At 35.1% G+C, this 24,135-nt stretch overlaps 1 protein-coding gene across 3 annotated transcripts in view; it reads left to right on the top strand.

The window, feature by feature from the left end:
- The window catches only part of FNDC3A (fibronectin type III domain containing 3A), a 173,871-nt gene that overhangs the window by 55,290 nt on the left and 94,446 nt on the right, over nt 1-24,135 (top strand). For all 3 annotated transcript variants that reach the window (XM_059144894.1, XM_059144892.1, XM_059144893.1), the window contains exon 3: nt 2,577-2,652. In XM_059144894.1, coding sequence (XP_059000877.1) covers nt 2,577-2,652 — 76 coding nt within the window. The remainder of the gene's footprint in view (nt 1-2,576; nt 2,653-24,135) is intronic.

A 24,135-nucleotide genomic window follows, 5' to 3' on the forward strand; every position in this document is an offset into this window, starting at 1 on the left:
TTTGCAAATATATTTTTATATTACTGATTCTGATTTAACTGAGATTTGTAAGACTTGATTTATGATGTTCTCAGTAATAGGCCATTCTTTCCATTTTCATATCAATTGCATATATGCTTCAAAACAGTATGTATATTTTCTAATTATTAGGTGCAGTATTCTTTACATGGCTATTAAACCAAGATTATTGGTGGTGGTGTTAAGACCTTCCATATCCTTGATGATTACTGTCTACTTGTTCTGAGAAATAGACCATCAAAATAATAGGTTTGGCATTTTATCTCTGTAACTTTTTTTTTTTAAAGATTTTATTTGTTCATTTGAGAGAGAGACAGGGAGACCATGAACAGGAGTGGGGGAAGGACAGAGGAAGAGGAAGAAGCATACTCCCCACTAAGTGGGTAGCTGGACATGGGGCTTGAGCCCAGAACCCCACAATCACAACCTTAGCCACCCAGGCACCCCTATCTGTAACTTTGTTTTTTTAGATTTTATTTATTTATTTGACAGAGCGAGACACAGTGAGAGAGGGAACAATTTTATTTTCTCTCTTTTTAATATGCAAGCTTAGTCTATTTATATTTATTTTATTAATATATTTGGATTATTTCTAACAATTTTTTTTGTGTTTTCCATTACCCCTACTTCTTACCTACTTCCCTTGAAGTGAGGGTCTTTCAATCTTTGCCTGAAATATTAGCCGAGGAGGTGAAAGATTTCTACCCTAAAAACTATAAAACATTGGTGTAAGAAATTTAAGATGACACAAATAAATGGAACGGTATCCCATGTTCATGGATGGGAAGAAGTAATGTTATTAACATATCCATACTACCTAAAGCCATCCTAAGATTCAGTGCAGTCTCTATCAAAATTCCTATGGCATTTTTTACAGAAGTAGAAAAACTCCAGAAGTGTATATAGAACCACAGAAGAACCCCGAATATCCAAAACAATCCTGAAAAAGAATAAAAGTGGGAGGCATCACCACTTCTTGATTTCAAGCTGTATTATAAAGCTATAATAATCAAAACAGTATGGTTCTGCACAAAAACAGAGACTTAGACCAATGGAAGATAATGGAGAGCCCAGAAACAAACCAATGCATGTATGGTCAGCTAACATTTGACAAGGGAGACAAGAGCACTCAATGCAAAAAGACAGTCTCTTCAATAAATGGTGCTGGGAAAATTGGATATTCACATGTAAAAGAATGAAATTAGACCCCCTGACCTTAAACACCACTCAAAAAAATTAACTGGTAATGGATTAAAGAAGAGAAACTACATAGAAATTGTTCCCTTCTGTGTTGATATTTATAGTAATGGAAAAAATGAAAGCTACCTAAATTCCTTATATTAAGAGAATGGTTAAGTAGTTTATGGTATGGTCATTTGTTGAAGTATTTTGAGTGATTAGTAGCATAGAAAAGTCTTTTTAAAAATATTAAACTTTGAAAGATACCGAATTGGAGATTTTATATATAATGTAAAATCTCCAATATATATTATTATAATATATATATGCCCCTTAAAATATATATAAATATATTATATTATATAAATATATATTTATATATTATATATACTTCGCTGTGTATATATAAGTATATATAATATATATAATATACTTCACTTATATGTATAAATATATATTATATATAATATATGTAATATATAAATAAGTACAATATATAGATATAATATATAAAAAATAATATATATGTAAATGTATATAAGTAATATTATTTATATTTTTTAAGGGGCAAAATTAAGCCTATACATAGGGAACAAGACTAAGAAATTTATTATAGTATAGAAGGACTTCGGATTTTTTTTCCAGTCTTCTGATTTTTAGATGTCATAAAATTAGAATGTATAATCTATATAATGAAAACTACTTAAAAGGGTGGGATTAGAGACGCCTGGGTGGCTCAGTTTTTTGGACGACTGCCTTTGGCTCAGGTCATGATCCCGGAGTCCCGGGATCAGGTCCTGTGTCGGGCTCCCAGCTCCACGGGGAGTCTGCTTCTCCCTCTGACCTTCTCCTCACTCATGCTCTCTCTCACTGTCTCTTCCTCAAATAAATAAATAAAATCTTAAAAAAAAAAAAAAAAAGATGGGATTAATTTAACATATTCCCAGATATAATTTGAAATGTCCTACTAATTCAGGTATGCTCATCTCAAGCTCTTCTTATCAATTTATACTTAATCTTAAAAAAATGAAATACTTAGCAACAAATGAACTAAGCATAAATCTGCCAAATATTGTTTGACTCCCTCTTTGTTTCAGAGTGAAGTTTATTAACTTTTCAATAAAAGTGTGCTGCTGTATTTTTTTTATTCCCTTCCTTTTTTTGCTTAAGTCTGACCTCCAGGAAAGTGAAGTAATACTTTTTTAACAAATGTGTAAACTGTAATCCCATTTTCCTTCCCATTAAGGTTAAATAGCTCACATATTCTAGAAATATTTAGTATTTTGTTATACTGATGTTCCCTATTTTGATTATTGTTTCTTCTATTATTTTTCTTTTGTTTGTTTGTTTGTTTTAATATTTCTTTCTCTAATTTTAAGGTCATTCTGGTACAAGTTAACCCAGGGGAAGCATTTACAATAAGAAGAGAAGATGGACAGTTTCAGTGCATTACAGGTAAGAATGGTAATTTGTTATCCTTTGAGATGACAAAAATTTATGGTACATAAAAGTTTACACACTTTTGGTTTCTTCCTTTCTTTCTCATGACTTCTGCCACACCAATGCAGAGACTCTGAATTCCTTATGACTTAGTCTAGTAGCATCCTTGTTAGTCTCTTTTCCCTGGTTTCTTGATTAATCATACATTCCCCATCTCAAAAATCTTCAGTGAATTCAGTTCAGTCTCCTCTGTCTTTTAAGAATATTATTGCTTCTTGGGGCACCTGGTGGCTCAGTGGGTTAAAACCTCTGCCTTCGGCTCAGGACATGATCTCAGGGTCCAGGGATCCAGCCCCGCATTGGGCTCTCTGCTCGGTAGGGAGCCTGCTTCCCCCTCTTTCTCTCTGCCTACCTGTGTGTGATCTCTGTGAAATAAATGAATAATATCTTTTTTTAAAAAAAAAGAAAATTATTGCATCTTTCTTGTCTTGCTTTCACTTTTCCTTTAATATCGTGTCCCTTTATCTTGCTAAGTTGGCTTATTCATTATCTTCTAGAATCTTTTTTGTACTTTCTGTACTATTCTTATCTGTAATCTGTCCTTACCTCTGCCATCCCCAGCCTATCCAAATCCTACCAAGGCTTCAAGACTGAGTTCAGATCTTATCTGTAAAAAAGTTTTTGTAAAGTCACTAGCCATCCCCCCCACACGGCAGTTATGATGAACAAAAATGTTTCCAGGTATTACCGTATATATCCCTGGGGGAAAAAGCTCCCACAGTTGAGAACCACCACCTTGTGTAAAGAGAAGAGCAGTAAAAAGATAATCACTGACTTTCCTATTAGAGAACCTGGATTCAAATCCCAACTCTGCCATTTAACCTCTAAGAGGTACATTTCTCATCAGTAAAATTCCCTTTCTTGTGAATAATATCACACCTCTTAGGATTGTAAGGGTTAACTAACATGCATGTAAGGCACTCTAAACCACATCTAGTACATACAAGGCATTCAGTAAATGGTATAAGGGATGTTGCGGTGTTGTTTAATAGAAAGTGACTGATCTCTTGTGAAACCCTTAACTAATTATTGTGTCATTCATTTAACAAGTAACTACATACTTCCTTATAATATTTGTTCCAGTTATATCTTTTAAGCCATTTAAATTTTGTGTGTTTAACTTGAAATATTTATTCAGTTTCTCCAACTAAGTCCTAAACACTTTGAGGGCAAATACCATTTCTTACATTTCTTTGTATTCCCTTCAGTATATGGCCTTCTACATATTGGATGCCTAACTAGTTATTGTTTTAATTTGAAAGGAGCATGATAAGTAGGTTGACCAGGTGCTTTCTCATCCAAACTGATACTTCTGAGAGTGTAGGAGGACCCTGGCAACTATTACAAAACAACTTATCAGCCAAGATTGTCCCAGGTAAACCAAAATTTATGGTACCCCTTCATCTTACTGGCACAATCTAATCTATTTTATCAAAAAAGAAAGACTTTACTCTTTCCAGAGAAGTAATTAGCTCAGTAATTAAAATTAAGATTTTTAGCCTGCTACCCAAATCTTTCATGCCTTCTATTCTCTAAGTCAACTTAAATCTGTGTATCAGTTAGGGTAACTTCACACACAAATATTATGAGCTTAAAAGAAACCAGGTAGTATAATTTATATCAATGTGATGAACTTTGCCTGTCCTTACTTGTCAATTAGGCTTTTATAAATTAATTCCATTTTCATATTGGATAACGCTTAGAATGTACGTTTCTAATAGAGCACACATCTTCGGTTTATTTATATATTACTTAAAATTGTTTTTAAAAAAATGTTTATGATAGAAGCCTTTTAACTAGTATAAAATTGGTCTTCTCAAATACATGTGCAAATGAAGATCCTCATTACTGCTATAGTATGACTTAAAATACAAAAAACATTAATTGCAGTTGGATAACCAGACTTTGAATTTTAAATAATTTCTATTTTAAAAGTTAATTTGTGAGAGACTATGGACTCTTGAGAAACAAACAAGGTTTTGGAAGGAGGGGGTGGAGGTTAGGTGAGCCTGGTGGTGGGTATTAAGGAGGGCACGTATTGCATGGAGCATGGGTGTGGTGCATAAACAATGAATCTTGGAACACTGAAAAAATAAATAAAAGTTAATTTGTAACTGTAATTTGTGAATCTCCTCCCTTATAAAATAGAGTAATCTGATTTTTATGTGGTAATAACCCCTTCAGTCAGGATTTTTTAAAAAGACTATTTAATTTATAATGTGCCAGTAGTACTAACAATTTCTTAATAGTAGGAACTGACTACCATGTGAAGATATTTTTAGGCAGGGACACATTTCTCTGCTTCTGTAGGAAAAGGGAGACTCCTTTTTTTGAATGACAGAGTAGAAGAGTGGAGACGTTTTAAAATTACTAGGCAGAGTTTTTAAAAACACAGGATAGGATAAGGAGAACCTGAAAAAAAGTAAAAAGCCCTCTCCTTTTTGTTTTTTGTTTTTGTTTTTGTTTTTAACTAAAAGACAGGATGAAGGTAGAAGGAGTAGTAGTAAACAAGGGACTGGGGTAAAGTTTTTATTAAGACCAGTGTGCCCTTACTCCAAGCAAGAGAAGACAGGATGAGAAAAGACTAATGACTTTCCGAGTTCATCTTCTTTTCTTCCCCTTTGCTATCACTAGTTTCTGTTATGTGGCAGACATCTTCCTGAACTAGTTCTAGAGCTAAGTAAAAGTTAAGGAGAAATAGAAGCAGAGGCAACAGATAACAAAGAGAAAGTCTTAAGGGAGGAAAATCATATGCCAGTGAAGCTCAGAGTAAAATAGGATCCTTGGCTCTAAGGCTATCAAGTTAGGAAAACTTTTCTCTTCACAGCCACTAGACCAATAAAGAAAACCTCAGTAGTAAAACCTGAAAACTGAGATAAATCCAGTGTAAATTAGTAAACATTTGCATTAAAGACTGTTCTTTTTTAAAGTAGTTTTATTATCTGTCAAGAATTTATAAAACAGGGATGACTGGGTGGCTCAGTTGGTTAAGCAGCTGCCTTCGGCTCAGGTCATGATCCCAGCATCGGGATCCTTGCTCGGCGGGGAGCCTGCTTCTCCCTCTGCCTCTGCCTGCCATTCTGTCTGCCTGTGCTCGCTCTCTCCCCTCTCTCTCTCTGATAAATAAATAAAATCTTTAAAAAAAGAATTTTTTTAGTCAGCTACAACTACTAGGTTAACAAATCACAGGGAACTTTAGAGATCTAGATAATTAATCCCCTTATTTTATTGGAAGTCATAATTTGTGAGTTATAGCTAGTTATGGGCGGAGCTCGATATAATACTTTTTCTACTACAGCATACATACTGGAGAGAAATTGTTAAATGCTTTTCTCCTTGAATTTACTAAGTTTCTCCTAAGGTATACTCTGCCAGCTGTTGGAAATTCAAAGAAAACTAAGATACTATTCCTGCTGTTCAAGAACACAAAGTAGTAGGGAAGAAAGGAGGAAAATTAACAATTGTATTACAGTATAAAAAGAACAAGAGGCATGCACAGGGTGTTGTGGAAGCATAGGAGGATTACTGTGATGCAGAGTGATAGAAAGAAAATCTGTCAAGGAGAAATTGATTTGTGACCTGGCTTTAAGGACAATAGCAAATAATCAAAAGGATCTCAAAGAAGCATTTTAGACAGGAAACATATACAAAAGCAACAGAAGGAAAGAATAGCTTGACTTTTTTGAATAACTGCAAAGAGATCAGAAGTTCTTAAAAAGTTGTATAAAAGGGATATAGATGTAGATGAATCTGAAAATGTAGACATATCTTGAAATGGCTTGACTGCCATATGAAGAACTTTAACTTTATTGCAAAGGTGAGGAAGAGCCATCGAAGGAGATTATGTTGGAGAGTTAACATCTAGTTCACAGTTTGGAATGATTGGCGATGTCTTTATGATGTACTATATGCTGACTAACTGAACATAATAAAAAAATTTAAAAAATGAGAAGATTGGCAGTGTCTTCCTTCCAATAAAATGGAACAGATATTCTTCTAAATGCAGTACTGAGCTTCTCTCTCTTCCTTTCACCCCTAAAAAAGAAAAAAGAAGGAAATAAATGGTCAGGAGCCAGAAACAGGACTCTTCAATATTTGTTTTTCAAAATGTGTTTCATATGTAGGGTGAAAAGATTATACTTTGTTCATTGGATTTGATCATTTTTTATTGTTCCTTGACATTTATTCTGAGTCTTATCCAGGGTCTAATGTCTTGTCTTTCTTTTACTCTTTATGTTATATCATGTCCTTTTAGATCCTACACCACTCTTAAATATCTAAAAGTGTAGTTTCCTGCCTTTTACAGCTTTCCAGTTGCCATTCTCCTCATTGGTTAGGTTTATTTATACTGTTTGATTCTGACCCATATGTCATTTTTGCCATCCTTAGCCATTATTGCTTTCAGTACAAATACATTATTTCTTTTGAAATCAGAGTATAATCTTGAATCTTTTTTCTTTTGAAAGGTATTTTGACACTGTTTTAGCAATTTGATGTTTTTATGTTTTCTTCATGAAGTGCTTTAATAGCATTTCAACAGATTGTTTTGTATGATGATAGATATTATGAAAATTAATTCATCCTTGCCTGGTAATTATATATTGGATAGTAAAAATGTATTGAATGACTAAATTTTCAGGTTTAGTATTAATAAATCTTTGTAATATGTGCTAAAGACTGCTCTTCTTAGTTTGTTTGGTTTTTTTTTGTGGAGAAGTATGAAGAATAGAGAATTAGGCAAGGTTTCCGAATTTGGTTTACTGGGAAGCATATTTCATAGAGAATATATAGTAAACTCTTTGAAGATCCCTATTTTATAGCTGGCTTTTAATGGTGGTAAATGGTACCTATCCATCAGACATCATCTATTCTATGAATTGTTTGCAGAAAAGGCCTTTTTTTTTTTTTTTTCTTCCAGTTTCTCTCCTCATCTACTTCTGGATGCCAATACAGAAATAAATGAGGACAGAAATTATGTTTTACATATGTTTGTAGCTCTGGTGCCTTGCATAGCACTCTGCACATAGAGAGTAATTAAGTGGAATGAGGAAGAGAAAAAAACTAATGTTTCTTGGCGATTTTCTACATGTCAAGCAAATGGAATATATATTGACAAACACTTTGCTCTAAAAACACCCCTTCCTGAAAGACAGGTATGGCTCACTTTTTTTTCTTTCATGATTCCTCAAAAAGAATAAATAGGACTAGAGATTAAATAGGACTAGAGATTAAGAACTTTTTAATTAAATGTCTAGTGGTTTTGCACTGTTACGGAACTTCTACTTTGGTGTTATTCCATGTTACTGTATGCTAAAGAAGTTACAAAAAAAGCAAAAAGAATATACAGACCAGCTGTGCCTAAATAGTTTTTATATGACTTACCCTCTTCAAATTATATACTTTAGGAAGATAAGCAGTGATATTGATGATTCTTTAATTTCATTAACCTAATAGAAGAGTAGTTAAGCACATGGTACTTGCATTTGAGTTCTAGCTCTATCATGTATTCTTCTATCAGTCAGGTTATAGTAAGCAATTAGTGATTATTTTTACATCCTGTCTTACACTTGTTTGTTGTAAATATGGGTTGGGTGCGTGTTTGTGTGTGTGTATATCCATCATGTAGAATTTGGAACATAATTAATCATAGAGATTATTATTAAGTTATGCCTTTTTGGACATGGTTTATATCTGTGTAGTGATAGAACCCAAGACCTGCATCAGACATATAACCCCTAATTATGCTGATCATGAATTACCTAGATGTACATTTTAATGATATATTTTGCAACATTGCTTTCACAGTTACATTTCAACAACAGTGAAGACCTTATGTTCTTCATCCATTCATTCATTCAGTAAAAGAAGTATGTAAGCTGGAGCTATTTCCTAGAACTTATTTGACAGACTTTCTTATATATCTTCTATATCTTATCTGTCATTATGATGAAATGAAATTTGGTTACTGGCCCATTGCCAGTCTAAAGCTTTGTCTTATGTTGTATTGTCTAGGGCTCTCTTTGACTGACCTTCCTTCCTTTTTTTTAGAAGTCCTTTTTTTAAAGATTTTATTTATTAGAGAGAGAACAAGCAGGGGGAGGGGCAGAGGGAGAGGAAGAAGCAGACTCCCCACCAAGCAGGGAGCCTGACTCAGGGCTCCACTCCGAGACCCCGGGATCATGACCTGGGCCAAAGATGGATGCTTAATTCACTGAGCCACTGAGGTAATCCTGTCTTTCTTTAATCAATAGTTTTGACAGAGTAAATGGCATGTTTATAAGATTTTCAGGTGTCAGAAAGTTACCAAGAACAACTAATAACAATAAATATCAAGCTCAAGAGATCAGAATATATTGAAACGATAGGTCAAAACCAATAGGATAAAATGTAATAGGAATAAATACAAAGTTTTACATTTGGACTCTTTTGAAATTTGGCTGCACCAGCAATGTGCAGATGTGTATTAGTCAGAGTTCCTCATGGCAATGGAGTCAGAAAAACCAGATATTCCTGACTCTGGTTCTGGGGCAGAGAAAGTACAAGAAGACTTAGACTGCAAAAACAAAAATGTAAGTTCAAAATAGCATTGAATTCACCTTGACATTTTTTCTACACATAGGAATCAGATCATAAGAAGCAGAAATGCTAAATGGTAAAATGATCAGATTCCCGGCATTATCTTTGGATGGCATATTACTCTGGTTAGATGGTATCCTTTTAACATATTTGAAAGAAGTATTGACAGAGATTGAACCTGGGAGGGTAATAGGATAGCACAGAGTCAAGAAATTATTCTTGTAAAAGACTATTAATACTTGAAGAACGTTTAACCTAGAAGAGAGCTGCGACTTGAAGACATTGTTCTTCAACCCTTTAGAGGGCAAAATTTAGACTAACATGTAAGAGTTGCAGGGAAGCAAATTTTGACAGGGTACTGTTGAACAATATGGCTCTATAAAAATGGAGTCATTACTTTATTATACCTGAGTCCCATCACTGTATGTGCTCATGCACTGGTTGAGTGGCATTATGAAAGTGTTGCACAGAAAAGATTGATTATTTAAACTCCAATATGTATTCTAACTAAAGATTCGTTGACTCCAAAATTACTTGTTAATCAAACTGAGATCGCTTTTGTTAATTCTGGGAATGAGTACACTTGGCGGAGAGTCTTCAATTTAACAATCATATCTGTGCATGAGCATATTTCATAAAGTGGTTGAGCTAATGAATGGTCATTGCTCAGAACAGACCTATGAACAAGATTGCAACTAGTTAATTTATTAATCCTCATTCCTAATGAAATAAACACTTGAAAAAGATACTTTAACTAACCTTAATTTTATAGGGACAGGAACAATGATGCTGTCTTTGTCTCGGTACATAAAACCTTACTTAACTCAAGTGTTCAGGGATTATTAGTTTTCTTCTATTTGGTTTCCTTAATAAGAGAAATTGTCTCTTCTTCATTTCTGATGCTCTGTACTAAAATAATGCCTTTAAGTTATTAGGCATGCTGTCAATATTTATTGAAATTAACTGTTAAAATATTTTTAAGTATATTGGTATACTTGTTTGCCTTCCAACCTACTATATACTAAAAATATACTTTAATACTTAGGTATGTATGATTACTAGTTCATATTGAACTGGTCTTCAATATGAATACCAGTTAAGATTGTAGGGTAACATAGACATCTTAACTTAAATATGTAAATAGTGAATCAAAGATAATGCTGGGAATCTGATCATTTTTACCATCCTGGATTTCTGCTTATCATGATCTGATTCTATGTGTAGAAAAAGTGTCAAGGTGAATTCAATTTTGTTGAAAAGTATTAACCTTTACTTTCTCGTATCTCACCTTACATAGGGAAGCCAGTAACGTAACAGCCTCAGAGTGTGTTGATTTGGAGCCCCTTCACCAACTAGAGTTAGTATATCACACCAGGCTCCTCCTCCAAGTCCACCTGTTTTCCTTTTTGCTTCCAAGTGGCTGTGAGCTTCTCAGCAGTTACTGATGTTTTCTCACCATGTTGTTGCTGGTGTTGCTTTCCATTCTGCATGGGAAACTCCAGTGGGGATTTATTTGACTCTTGTTTCTTTTACTATCACCTCATTCAAGAAATGATTAGCACTGTTGCCCCTGGGGCAGTTATTATTGACACTTTTGTTACCTTTTTTCTTCTCGTCATGTTGCTGCTGTTCATCACTGCTTTTCCGTTTTCACCCTGTCTCCTTATGCCCCTCATTCTGACTCTTCCTGCCATTATGGGGGGTTTTGAAGTTAAGGTAAGGTTAGTCTGAAACAGTAAGTACCACTTTGTCCTCCTCTGTGTGTTCTGGAATCATGGTAAGCATAACCAAGTATCTATCTTCCTTGCAGTTAGTCTTCTCTTTCATATTTGTGTCTCCTTTACAAAGCATTTTTTAGCAAGTCTCCTGAACTGATTCAGATGATTTTTGAGGTCTTTAATAAATATAGTATTTTATTAAATACGTATAAGCCCTGTATCCTGTTCATCCCAACTCTGTTACCTAAGAGTCAGTTCTCTGCCCTCTAAAAGTTGGAGTGCCTGGCCTTGTTCTTCATGTTCTTGTCTGAATCCCTTATGTCTATCAGATCTAATCAAAGCCCAAGGACCATCTCTCAGGATGGGCTTTGGGCTTTGTGGGGGAGGAAAGAGAAAGATGGAGTTGTCCTGCAAATAGGAGTCCTAGTTGATCTGCTGTGATATCCTAGAATCCCCAAGACATGTGTATACACTGTATCTCAGCCCCCATGACTCGTTAGATATGTCAGGCATATGATATTTAAAAATAACTCTGCAGTTTATTAGAAGTTAAATGTCTATTGTTTTAGATATTGTGGTACAGTTACTATAATTAGCATCATGGAATACTGTTCCTATAACTTTTCGTCCCCAAGTCACAATAACAGAACTTCAAAGAAATAACAAGGTATGTGAATCAATTAATGGTGCGTTGTAAAAGGCAGAGGTCTGGGAGTAAATGAACCTGAGTTCTAGGAACATTGGGGTGGGAGTTAAAGGAAAACAGATTTAGCTCAGTATGAGGAAGAACTTTGTAATAAATAGAACTATCAAAAAGGCTCAGGAGTGATGAGTTCCCATCCATCTTTGTAGCTGGTAATGCATATGCTGGCTCTTCACTTGATGATGCTATTAGAGAGGAGGTTTAATTTCTATTGAATGGATGGAGTTGATGCCTTTTAAGGTTCTTCCCAGGTTTGAAATTTTATGATTCTGTAGATTTGCATGGATCACTTAAATTCTGATCATTATTTTGCACATATGGGAAATAAGGGTGGGCAAGTGCAAAATTTTTTTTTTGAAAAGTGCAAATTTGATGTAATAAATTTCCATCAGCTTCAAGTTTTTAGGTATTTTTAACTCTGCTATTATGCCATATTTTAAATATATTTTGATAATAGGGAGATCAGTAGCCTAAGAGGTTTTTTGTTTTTTGTTTTTTAATAAGACCACTGATTATCTTTGGCCCACTGACTTTCCATCAAAACAGATCTGACTGAACTTAACCAAGTTCTTTAGGTTCTATGAAAATTATAAATAACTCAAGTAAAAACCGTATGTAGTAGATTCTTTCTATTTTAATATTTTATTTATTTATTTATGAAAGAGATCTCACAGAGGGAGGGGAACAGGGAGAAGTAGACTCCCTGATGAGCAGGAGCCCGATGTGGGGCTAGATTTCAGGACCCTGAGACCATGACCTTAGCCACCCAAGCGACCCCCCATGTGTAGTAGATTCTTGTTCCTATATGAGTAGGCATTATTTTACAGTACACCAGACTAAACCATGGAAAAGTTAGGTCTTTTCTGTATTACTTAGAAAATCTTAGCCACCAGGGTGCTTGGGTGGCTCAGTGGGTTAAGCCTCTGCCTTCGCCCAGGTCTTGATCCCAGAGTCCTGGGATCAAGCTCCGCATTAGACTCTTTGCTCAGCGGGGAGCCTGCTTCCCTCTCTCTCTCTGCCTGCCTCTCTGCCTACTTGTGGTCTCTTGTCTGTCAAATAAATAAAATCTTTTTTAAAAATTTTTTTTAAAATATCTTAACCATCTTTAGAAAATGCTTTAAAGCATAGGTGACTATTTTTCATATTGGTGGAAAATCATATTATTATGTTAAAGACTTTGCCCTTTATAATTCCTCCCCCAGGATGAAAAAACATCAGTTCTAGTAGAGAGGCTTAAAATACTAGTTTTGAAACATTAATGAGTCTTGTTTGTGAAAATGAATCATGACAGATCATCCATTCATAAATTCAGCCCATTTTAGGTTAAGTGAATGACTATGACTCATCCTGCATACATTGTGTAATAGTCCCAGGTTGTCCCTAAAACCTATTAAGTGCTATTTTTTGAGAGAAACCTTATTATATATGAATTAGTTAAGAGAAAATTGCAACATAAAAATATAGGCAAATTCAGTTGTCCTCAGTTGTTTATGTTCCTAATGAATAAAATATCACTGTTATAGTTATTCTTCTGGAAGTAGAAAATCTAAACCAGATTAGTGAGTTCTGTTAAAATAAGTGACAAAATCTTGATTAAAAATGTTTTAATGAGTAATGACAAAAGGAAGTTAAGACCTGGAAATAAAAATAGCTTGTATTAACTTTTTGGTAAGTGTTTATAAACCTGTTGCATTCCGGTATTTTTTGTATTGGTTAGTGACTAAACTGGACCTGTCAGGATCTATGCCTTCTCTGAACTGGTCTCACAAAATGGTATTTTTTAAATACACAGAAATATGGATGTAAAATGTTCATTTTGGGTGTAGTTCTCTTCTTCAGGTGACCCTGGTTTTCCATTTAGGAAAGAAGCCACTTATTAAAGGCAGGTTATGAGGTGGAAAATGAAGATGATTAAAAAAAAAAAGATGGAAAGTATAGAAAGTATATAGATAGATAGATAGATTAGACAATTTTAAAGGCAAGAACAAAAAATGAATGCTTGAGTCAGAAGTAGAAGAGCTAAAGGATCAAGTGGATTTTAAATTCTTCAGAACAACATATCTAGAACAGTTTCTGTTTAAAAACAGTTTGATTTTTAAATCTACCTTTTAATATATAAATGGTTGTAAAGTCAGTATGTCTAAGTAAAAGAAAATGGTAACCTGTTTTCATGAGGGAGAGGTTATTGGTTTTTAAAATTAAATGACCATCTAGGTAATAGAAAATTAGATATACTTTCTATAGAAGAGAAATTTTGCTGTCTTAATTTCTCAAATACTTGCTTCTCCCTAGATCATAATATGATTGGATTTTTATTAGAATCAAATTTTCATTTAGAGGAGAGGGGGAGCTGGAGTATGGGTTAGCCCGGTGATGGGTGTTAAGGAGGGCACATATTGCATGGAGCACTAGATGTTATACGCAAACAATGAATCATGGAATACTACATCCATAACATGATAAGAAAAATTTTCATTGGCCTTTGATTAGAATTACCATCATTACTTGTTTGCTTAGGTTAAGGTTAGCTGAAAGTCATACTTTCTTTACTGAACATTCAAATCTCTTTAATATCTTAACATTTTTTTAACCTTTAATATCTGAAACAATTAAGGAAATGTGTAGTTATAATGAAGTCTATTCATGGCACTATGTAGGCACTCAGTAAATATTTATTAATTGAATAAATGACCTCAGTAGATAATTATGTGCAACATATAGGTAATATTTTTTTGTACTACCCATATTTTTCCCTGAAATACTTTTTTAAAATCCTATTTCATCAGGAAGTAACTTGAAAACTGAGGCCAATGGAATTGTGTTTGGGCTTTGATTTTGTTTAGCTTTGTATATCTTAGCTTCATTTCAGAATTCTCACAGCATGGGAAAATAATCCACAACAGGTAGTAACCATGGTGATTATAAAATACTACTACCTCTAGAGAATTACTGTGTCACACTTTTGGGAAGTTCACCAGTGACCTCTGACCTCTGTATTGCCAGTGTGAGTGGGCTTGGTTCTCTTCAAGCTTAAATAACCTTTCCCTCAGGAAAGTATATTATTCCCTTCCTTTCCTCTTGGAACACTTTTCTCCTGACTTTTCCTTTTATAGTTTACATATTCTCCTGATTTTTCTCCTATTCCCGTGCCAACTGTTCCTCAATCTTTTTTGATATATATCAAGATAGGAGTTCAAAAGTATGTAACATATAAGTTAGCCAGTCACAAGAAGATAAATACTGTATAATTCCTCTTAGTCAGATTCATAGAGACAGAAAGTAGAATGATGATTGCTAGGGGATGGGGGTGGAGGGGGAGGCAAATGAGGAGTTACTGTTTAATAGGTACAGAGTTTCAGTTTTGAAAGATAACAAAGGTTCTGGAGATGGGTGATGGTAATTATTTTTTTTCACCAGTGGTAGTTAACTATTGCACAACAGTGTCCTTAAGGCCCCTAAGCTGTACATTTGAAAACAGTTACCATAGTTTATTTTACCTATATTTTAGCCACAAATTTCAAAAAATAAATACTAAAAATTTATTTTCATTTTTACAAAAAAAAAAAGTGCTGTAGAAGATACCTGGAATGTGCTATGATGAGTGCTGTAAAATGCGTAAATCTGGTGATTCACAGACATGTACCCCTGGGGATAAAAATACATTATATGTTTATTTAAAAAAAATTGGGGGGCGCCTGGGTGGCTCAGTGGGTTAAAGCCTCTGCCTTCGACTCGGGTCATGGTCCCTGGGTCCTGGGATCGAGCCCCGCATCGGGCTCTCTGCTCAACGGGGAGCCTGCTTCCTCCTCTCTCTCTGCCTGCTTTTCTGCCTACTTGTGATCTCTGTCCAAAAATAAATAAATAAAAATCTTTAAAAAAAAAATTTTTTTTTAATTTAAAATTTAAAAAAAAAAAAAAAAGAAGAAGAAGATACCTGAAGGCAGAGTTTCAATGATGTGGTAGGCAGAATTCTAAAACAACCCTTCAGGTCATTTCCCCCTGTTAAACACACCGTATGTAATCCCTGAGACCATGAATATGATTAATTTTACTTCCATAATTAGGTTATATAATAGAGTGCAGTTGACCTTCAAGAAAAGAGAGATGATCTAGGCTGAACCCCACCTATTCAGGTGAGCCCTTCTAGAAGTAAGAGATTTGGGAAAGGGCCATGTACCAAGGAATGTCGGTGGCCTCAACCTGGGAGTGGCTGCCAGGTGACAGCTAGCAATGAAATGAGTGTCTTACTTCTACAGCCACAAGAATCTAATTCTGCCACAATTACATGAGTTTGGAAGAGGACTCCAACCTGCAGATGAGGACATGTACATACATATCTATCTACTCATCTTTTTGGGAAGAAATCTTCATCACTTGGCTTTAAGATATTTTTGCTGAAGATATTAATAGAGTGAATAACAGTAGGCATAAAAGTGTGTTTTAAACTTGAACCTAGCACAGGGTGTTCTTTAAAAAAAACCTTTCTGATTAACTGAAAAGCAGCCTTTTTCCAAGTCATTTTACTGAAAATGTTTACAAAATAAACACATTTAACCTTAGTAAACAGATGTAGAAAATAATTCAGAATCATCATAAACATTAATACTTATTATATGTATTGTAGTGTGGATTATTTAGAAAATTGAGTTGATAAATTGCTTACCCTAGGTTGGAGTATAGTTTGGAAGTATCTTTTTAAACTCATTCTTTTATTTAGCAAATTATTATGAACTTAGTATGTACAGTCACTGTTGCAAAACTGAAGATTTAGTGATGAGTAAGATAGACCTTATCCCTGCCCCTCGCAAAGTTTACAGTCTTCTAGGGAAAACAAACAGTTAAGGAATTGAATAAAATGACAGAAGTGCTCTGATGGAAAAGAACAGGAAGGGGTTCTATGTAAACTCATAGCAAAAGCACCCAACACTCAAAGGATATATTTCGTTACTTTTTACCTCCCCAAATGGAACATTAAAAATTCTTGTTAATTAGTGGCTTTATTTAATTAAGACTTGAATCTTGAAGGCCGTTTATTTGATTATACATTAAGGATATGAACAGAGGGGGGCCTGGGTAGCTCAGTGGGTTAAAGCTCTGCCTTCATTCAGCTCGGGTCATGATCCCAGAGTCCTGGGATCGAGCCCCACATCAAGCTCTCTGCTTGGCGGAGAGCCTGCTTCCCTTCCCCTCTCTCTCTGCCTCCTTGTGATCTCTATCAAATGAATAAATTTAAAAAATCTTTAAAAAAAATATACGAACAAAATTATCTTTTTTTTCTAATTAAGAAAAACATTACTTTTAATGAATATATATATGCATCCAAAAAAATTTTGGCACATTTCCTTCAAGTGCCTGTCTCCTTATATGGTTGGATTACAGAAGTTTTTCTTCTTTATGCTTTCTGTATAATTTGATAATTTTGATTATCAGTATTATCAATTATAATACTGATCATAATATTAATTGCTTAAATAATCATATAAATGATGTTTTAACCTCTTTTAAGTTATTTAGTCCAACTTTCAGTTTTAAAAACTCATAGATTGTTTTCTTTAAAGTTATGGCCTTGGGGTGCCTGAGTGGCTCAGTGGGTTAATCCTCTGCCTTCGACTCAGGTCCTGATCCCAGGGTCCTGGGATCGAGCCCCACATCGGGCTCTGTGCTCAGCAGGGAGCCTGCTTCCCTCTCTCTCTCTGCCTACCTACTTGTGATCTCTCTCTGTGTGTCAAAAAAGTAAATAAAAAAATCTTTAAAGTTACGGCCTTATGCTCATTAAGGAAAATGTTGGACCGTATAATGTATTTTAGTGCAGATAAGTGGTTGTTTTAATTAGTAAAAACTAAAACATGGGATGCCAAGCTTATAAGTACAAAATAATAGTCTTGACAATTTTTGAAAGTTAAGGGGGAGTAAGAAGAAATGTATAAATTTAATATAATATAGAGCTGACTTTCAGAAGGACATGTAAGAAACCCAGGGCAAAAAAACTTTAGATGTTGAAGATTTTTTCACCCCCCAAAATGAGTCAGTATTAGCCAGACCATATTTATGGAAGAAGATGTATTTGCTTGGAATCGATTTATTAGCCAAACCATTCTGTGAGGGGATGCTAGAAAAAGAAACCAGTATTACTTCAGACCTACTTTGTGTTCTGCATACATTTTCCGTTATAACCCTATGAAACAGTATCTTAGAAAGATTACCTTCCTTATTAAAAAAAAAAAAAAAAAAACCAGACTCTCTAAGTTAGCTTGAGTAGGAAGATATCCTGATGAGAAAGGCAACTGAATTACAAATACAGAGATTTACCTTAATTTAACCTTGTAGTAGTTACAGCCACAATTTTGAACTCAGAGAAGTGTTAATTAAGCATTCTAACAAAGGCATAAACCATTCTTATTTTGCCCAAAGCACAGCTGGGATAAGGCAAGGCTAGGATGTTCAGAGAACATTTATATATAAAGTTATAGAGATTACCATGAATTTACATAACCCTTGTACTATCAACTGCAGGGAGTATCCCAGGAAACAGAAAAGGTCTTTCCTGGTTCCTTTTCTTATGCAACAACATGTTGAATGTAATTTTTACTACTTACCTAGATACAGAGAGATGGAAAAATCGTTCTCTCTTTCAACTTATCTAGGACTCATCCTCACAATTCTCATTTCCTCTCTTATAGCAATCAATACAATTTCATTTCTTAGAAAGCCCTTCCTATATCTACAAAAGTATGGCTTGTGCCCTGACTGTGACGATGGTATTATATAAAGGCCCATCCAGACATGTCACCATTAACCATGAGAGTCATGCAGTAACATAATTGTGGTGGTAGACTGTTTTCTTGCAGGTATGTATTAATTGCTCTAAGACTCCAGAGGTTTGCCAGAGTCATAATTTAAATGTAGAATTATGATCCCAGAATTTGTACATCAACATTTGAAAATGTTGATTGACTTTTAGAGATCAAGTTTTAGTCAAACCCTATTTTTATCCACGAAGTTTGGATCAATGAAGTTTGTATTCACCATCACCTTCTGTTTCATTTTATCATATAAATCTTTCACCATTTTGGGGGAAATCCCTTTATTACACTGAAAGATCATTTCAGTATTGTTACATTTTTAAGAATCTTAATATGTTGGAATTCCTTACCCTTTTGTACTCCGTCTCCCATACTTAGACACTTGCCAGAACACAAAAGAGAATAACTAAATGCATATTCCTTTTCTGGAAAGAGAATTTTCCCTAAATCTCTTTTGCTGCCCTGAAAGACAGTTCAACTCTTGACAGCCATTTGAGAAACTTAGACCCTACCTCATAGCTGACTAAGGAAAACAGACTAGTAATCCACAGTTAAAACAGAGCAAAATATATACTACAATGGAATTAAGTATGCCCAAATACATATGGGAGGCCAGAGAAGGAATACCTAACACAGCTTGAAATAGTCATTGAGTGCTTCCAGGAAAAGTTGATGCTTAAAGAAATAGAAGATTTAGCCATAAGGAAAAAAAAAAAAAAAAAAAAACAGAAATAACTTAGAGGCAGAAGAAATCACCTGTGCAAAGGCATAGTGCACAGACGTTAGAGGAAACTGAAACGTATGATGAGAAAGAGATTAGAGAACATTATACAGAGAGGGGTGTCTGGAAATGAGAATAAAAATGGAAATATAAGCTATGTTACAAATGCTTTCATATGTCATGCCAAAAATTTTAGATTTCAGGATGCCTGGTTGGCTCAGTTGGCTTAGCATTTGCCTTCAGCTCAGGTCATGATCCCAGGGTCTTGAGATCGAGTCCCATATTGGGCTCCTTGCTCAACAGGAACCTGTTTCTCCCTCTGCCTGCCACTGTCCTTGCTTGTGTGCACGCGCTCTCTCTGACAAATAAATAAAACGTCCTTAAAAAAATTTTTTTAGGTTTTATCCTGAAAGGAATGGGGAGCCACTGAGGATTTTAAACAGGGAAGTAACCAAAGAGAGTAGTAATAATGATGAGATGTGGGGATTCAGTGCGGGGGATGAGAAGAGACTAGGATGATTTACAATTTTCCTAGTCAGTTGAACAGAAAGATAAATGAGAGCATCCTTTACTATGCTAAATAATACAGAAGAAGAAAAGAATTGGTGTGGGTAGAAAGATGGAAATGATGAGCATGTAAGGTTCAAAATGCCTTTTGGGTTTATTGCTCTTGATTATAAGAAAACTTAGAATGCATACCAGTCAGGACTGTCCAGAGAAACAGAAACAATAGGATATACTTAGGATATTTAAGGAGACATTTCTTATAGCAATTAGCTTACGTGTTTATAAAGGCCAAGAAGTCTCATGATCTGCCTTCTGCAAGTTGGAGAACCAGAAAAGTTGGTGGTAAAACTCAGTTCAAATCCAAAGGTCTGAGAATTAGTAGACTGATAGTAGTCCGAGATGACAGAAAAGGAAAAATAAATTGTTCTTTCTTAAATGTTTAATGTGGGTATTCAACCTAACTCATAAGAAAATACAAACTAAACTATATTGAGATGCTTTCACATTGGCAAATATCACAAGTTTGATAACTACTTGTAAGGATGTGTTGAGAACATATATCAGTACAAACTCTCAGATTTGGTAATGTGAAAATGTAAATTCTCTGATAGGGCAGTTCTACCTCTAATAATTTATCCTATAGCTACACTGACATAGTTATGAAATGATATACAAAGATACTCATTCAGCATTGTTTATAATAGCAAAAGGTTGAAAATAACTTGAATGTCTATCAATAAGGGAATAGTTCAATAAATTATACTATGTTGTTACAGTGGAATATTACACAGCCCTCGGGAGGGAGAAAAACTGTAAGAGACTTAATCTCACTGAACAAACTGAGGGTTGCTGGGGGGTGGAGGGAAGGATAGGGTAGCTGGGATATGGACACTGGGGAGGGTATGTGCTATGGTGAGTGCTGTGAAATGTGTAAGCCTGATGATTCACAGACCTGTACCCCTGGGGCAAATAATATATGTTCATTTAAAGTAAGTAAGTAATTTAAAAAGTGAAGCAGCCCTACATATACCAATATGGAAAGATCTCTAAGCTATATTATTAAGGTGGAGAACAGTGTATGTAGTACACCATCATTTGTATATCTTTTTCATGAAGATTTCATTTATTTGAGAGAGAGGGAGGGTGTTGAGCAGGGGAGAGGGGCTAAATGGAGAGGGAGAAGCAGACTCCCCACTGAGCAAGAAGCCTGATAACAAGGCTAGATCCCTAGACCCTGAGATCATGACCTGAGCCAAAGGCACGTGCTTAACCAAGTGAGCCACCAGGCATCCCTATCATTTGTATTTTTACAAAAATATACATGGAGTTGCTTTTATATGCATAGAATATAAAAAACTATTGGAGCACCCTGGATGGCTCAGTGGGTTGGACCTCTGCCTTCGGCGCAGGTCATGATCTCGGGGTCCTAGGATCAAGCCCCGCATCGGGCTCTCTGCTCGGTGGGGAGCCTGCTTCCTCCTCCCCTCTTTCTCTCTGCCTGCCTCTCCACCTACTTGAGATTGAAATAAATAATATCTTTTTTTAAAAAAGAATATAAAAAACTATTTTAAAAATCATTATTTTTATTTCAATAAAACTTAAAGTTGTGAAAGCCCAAAGAAGATGACAATGTAAGAGACTCTGTGTAGGGGCGCCTGGATGGCTCAGTGGGTTAAAGCCTCTGCCTTAGGTTCAGGTCATGATCCCAGGGTCCTGGGATCAAGCCCCGCATCGGGGCGGGGGGGGGGGGGTCTCTGCTCAGCAGGGAGCCTGCTTCCTCCTCTCTCTCTGCCTGCCTCTCTGCTTACTTGTGATCTCTGTCTGTCAAATAAATAAATAAAATCTTTAAAAAGAGAGAGAGAGAGAGACTCTGTGTAGCAGTAAATTGTGAGGGCACAGAATGTAATTTTGTGTAGCTCCGAATTTAAATGTAATTTATCAGGCATGACATTTTATATAAAAAGCTTAATAAATGGTGACATATTCTGCAGAAGATCGGTCTAAAGAGTGGCTACAGAAGCCATTTTCCAGAAACCTCATGTGGCTGGTAGAACCTTACGAAGGCAAAGAATGGTTGCTTTGGCGGAGAAACTGTGTAGCTGGTATCAAGGTTGAAAAGGAAGGTCCCAAACCTGCAATCTAAATATCCAAAATGTTTTATGGCCATAAGCAAGGAGCCTAGGAAAAGCCCTGTCTCCCCTTTCTCGCCTTAACCTCATCATAAATGAACTGCATAAATCAGTCTCTTTTACTTCCCAGTCTGGTAATGCTTGAATCTGAAGAGAATGAAAGGGGTATGAGGCCTCTATTTCTGTCTTTGCTCTTGTGCGAGTTTTTTCCTCTCTTTATAGTCTTTAACAAGCCATCAACATAGTGAGTTTTTTGTTCTCATTTTTTCCATTTAAAATCATGTTAGCTGGTGGATACTTGCCCTGAGAAGGTGGGAATGAGTAGGGTAAAATAGTGGCCAACAGCAAATGACAGAAAAATAAGATCTTATAGTCCAGGTCTTCTCCTGCTGAAAGTTGGTGTATAGTGAAAAAGTACAGCAGTATCTTCAGTTGTAAAATGGCATTTGGTTTCTGTTATGAAAAATGTAGATTTAAAGGCTACTCTTCAAAAAGAATCACAAAGACAACTATTTATGTAATTTTTATGTCTTCCAAATATTTCTTTCAGATGATTAATAGTTTTTAAAAAACAAACCAACCTGAGAATAAGGGAGAGCCCATGCTTTTCCTTTAAAAAAAAAAAAAAAAATCTCATAGGAAACAACATAAAAGCAAGTGCCTAAGAGCATGGGAAAGGATCCTTGGCATATTTTCAAATTAGTCTGATTATGTCAGATTAATGATGATAGAATAAAAGGTATTAAACTTACCTCCCCAGCTCTGATCTCCCTTTGGCTTTCTAGTTCTCCTGTCTTTGAGGGAAAAGAATGTTATTAAGTTTAGAGGCTTAATTTCTTCTTAGAAGACCATGCAGGACAATGTGAACATTCTATGGCAAGCCTCCAGACTAAGTTCTGTTCCTGTTAGGGAATAGGAGATCTCTGTTTCTCGGTGGGCTAATGCAGGGGAAAGATATTTTGAAACCTCATATATTGTACTCATAATAAACATTTTTTCCAATCCATCTTTTTTTTAAAAACTATTTTAAAAAATCAATTATTTTAATTTCAATAAAACTAAAAGTTGTGAAAGCCCAAAGAAGATGACAATGTAAGAGACTCTGTGTAGCAGTAAATTGTGAGGGCACAGAATGTAATTTTGTGTAGCTCCAAATTTAAATGTAAATGTTATTTATCAGGCATGACATTTTATATAAAAAGCTTAATAAATGGTGGCATATTCTGCAGAAGATCGGTCTAAAGAGTGGCTACAGAAGCCATTTTCCAGAAAACTCATGTGGCTGGTAGAACCTTAAGACATGTTTTAAAAGGTCCAGATCTTAAATCACAGAAACTGTGAGGAAACTTAAAGATAAATATAGAGTCAGTAATGTGGGAAGTCTATAATTAAAATTAAGAAGCTTAGCTATTATGTGAAAAGAACCTATCACAACCCTTTTTAACATCAGCAATTCTGATTTAATGCAGTCTGTGCATGTTGGGTGACTGGTCTGCTCTGTCATGTGGACATTTTTTTTTCAACCTCTGTGGCCTTAATGTTTCATCCTGACAGGATTTGCGTCATTGATCCATATCACTGCCAGTATGATGTCAGCGTGTGGGTGTGCAGTTATTGAGAGATAGTTAATCTAATGTGCTGCAATAAAATCCAAGCACTATTTCCTACTAGAATAACAATGATTCATCATTGTTCATATTAGACTGATACTAAAAGTAGTATTCACAACGTGCATATATGCACATTAATACCACAGCCTTTGTAGTTTTCTAAAGAAGAGCACTAAAAATAACTTCTTTAGAAACAGGTACTTCATAAATACATTTCCTTCAAGTTTTTTTTATCTGTATACAGTTCCGTTTAGTGCTAAAGATAAAGTCTAACCATGGTATGTTATTCTTCAAACTTTTTCTACTTGGTGTGCTTATCACTAATAAATCTCAATGCTTAGCATATCTAATTATAGAAATTTTCAATTAGCTGTACACAGATAAATGAAATTATCCATAATTCTGAATCCTGCTTAGGCCCCTAATTTAAGCAGTGTACTTTATCCAGCCTTAAAAAAGAATAATATATTTTCATGGAAAAAGCCCTTAAACATCTAAGCAGTGAATAATGACCTTGATCTTTTCTCTTTCTTCTGTAACTGTCTGCCTTATTCTGTTCCCAAATTATGATCACCAATTTGTTAAATTACTAGACTCAAGGCCTGTACTAACTGTCTGCCTCAAGTGAATAAATGTTACCAGGTGTTTTGTAGACTTATCAAATAGGCATC

This window comes from Mustela lutreola, chromosome 13 (genome assembly GCF_030435805.1).
Source record: "Mustela lutreola isolate mMusLut2 chromosome 13, mMusLut2.pri, whole genome shotgun sequence".
In the NCBI taxonomy this organism is placed as follows: domain Eukaryota; kingdom Metazoa; phylum Chordata; class Mammalia; order Carnivora; family Mustelidae; genus Mustela; species Mustela lutreola.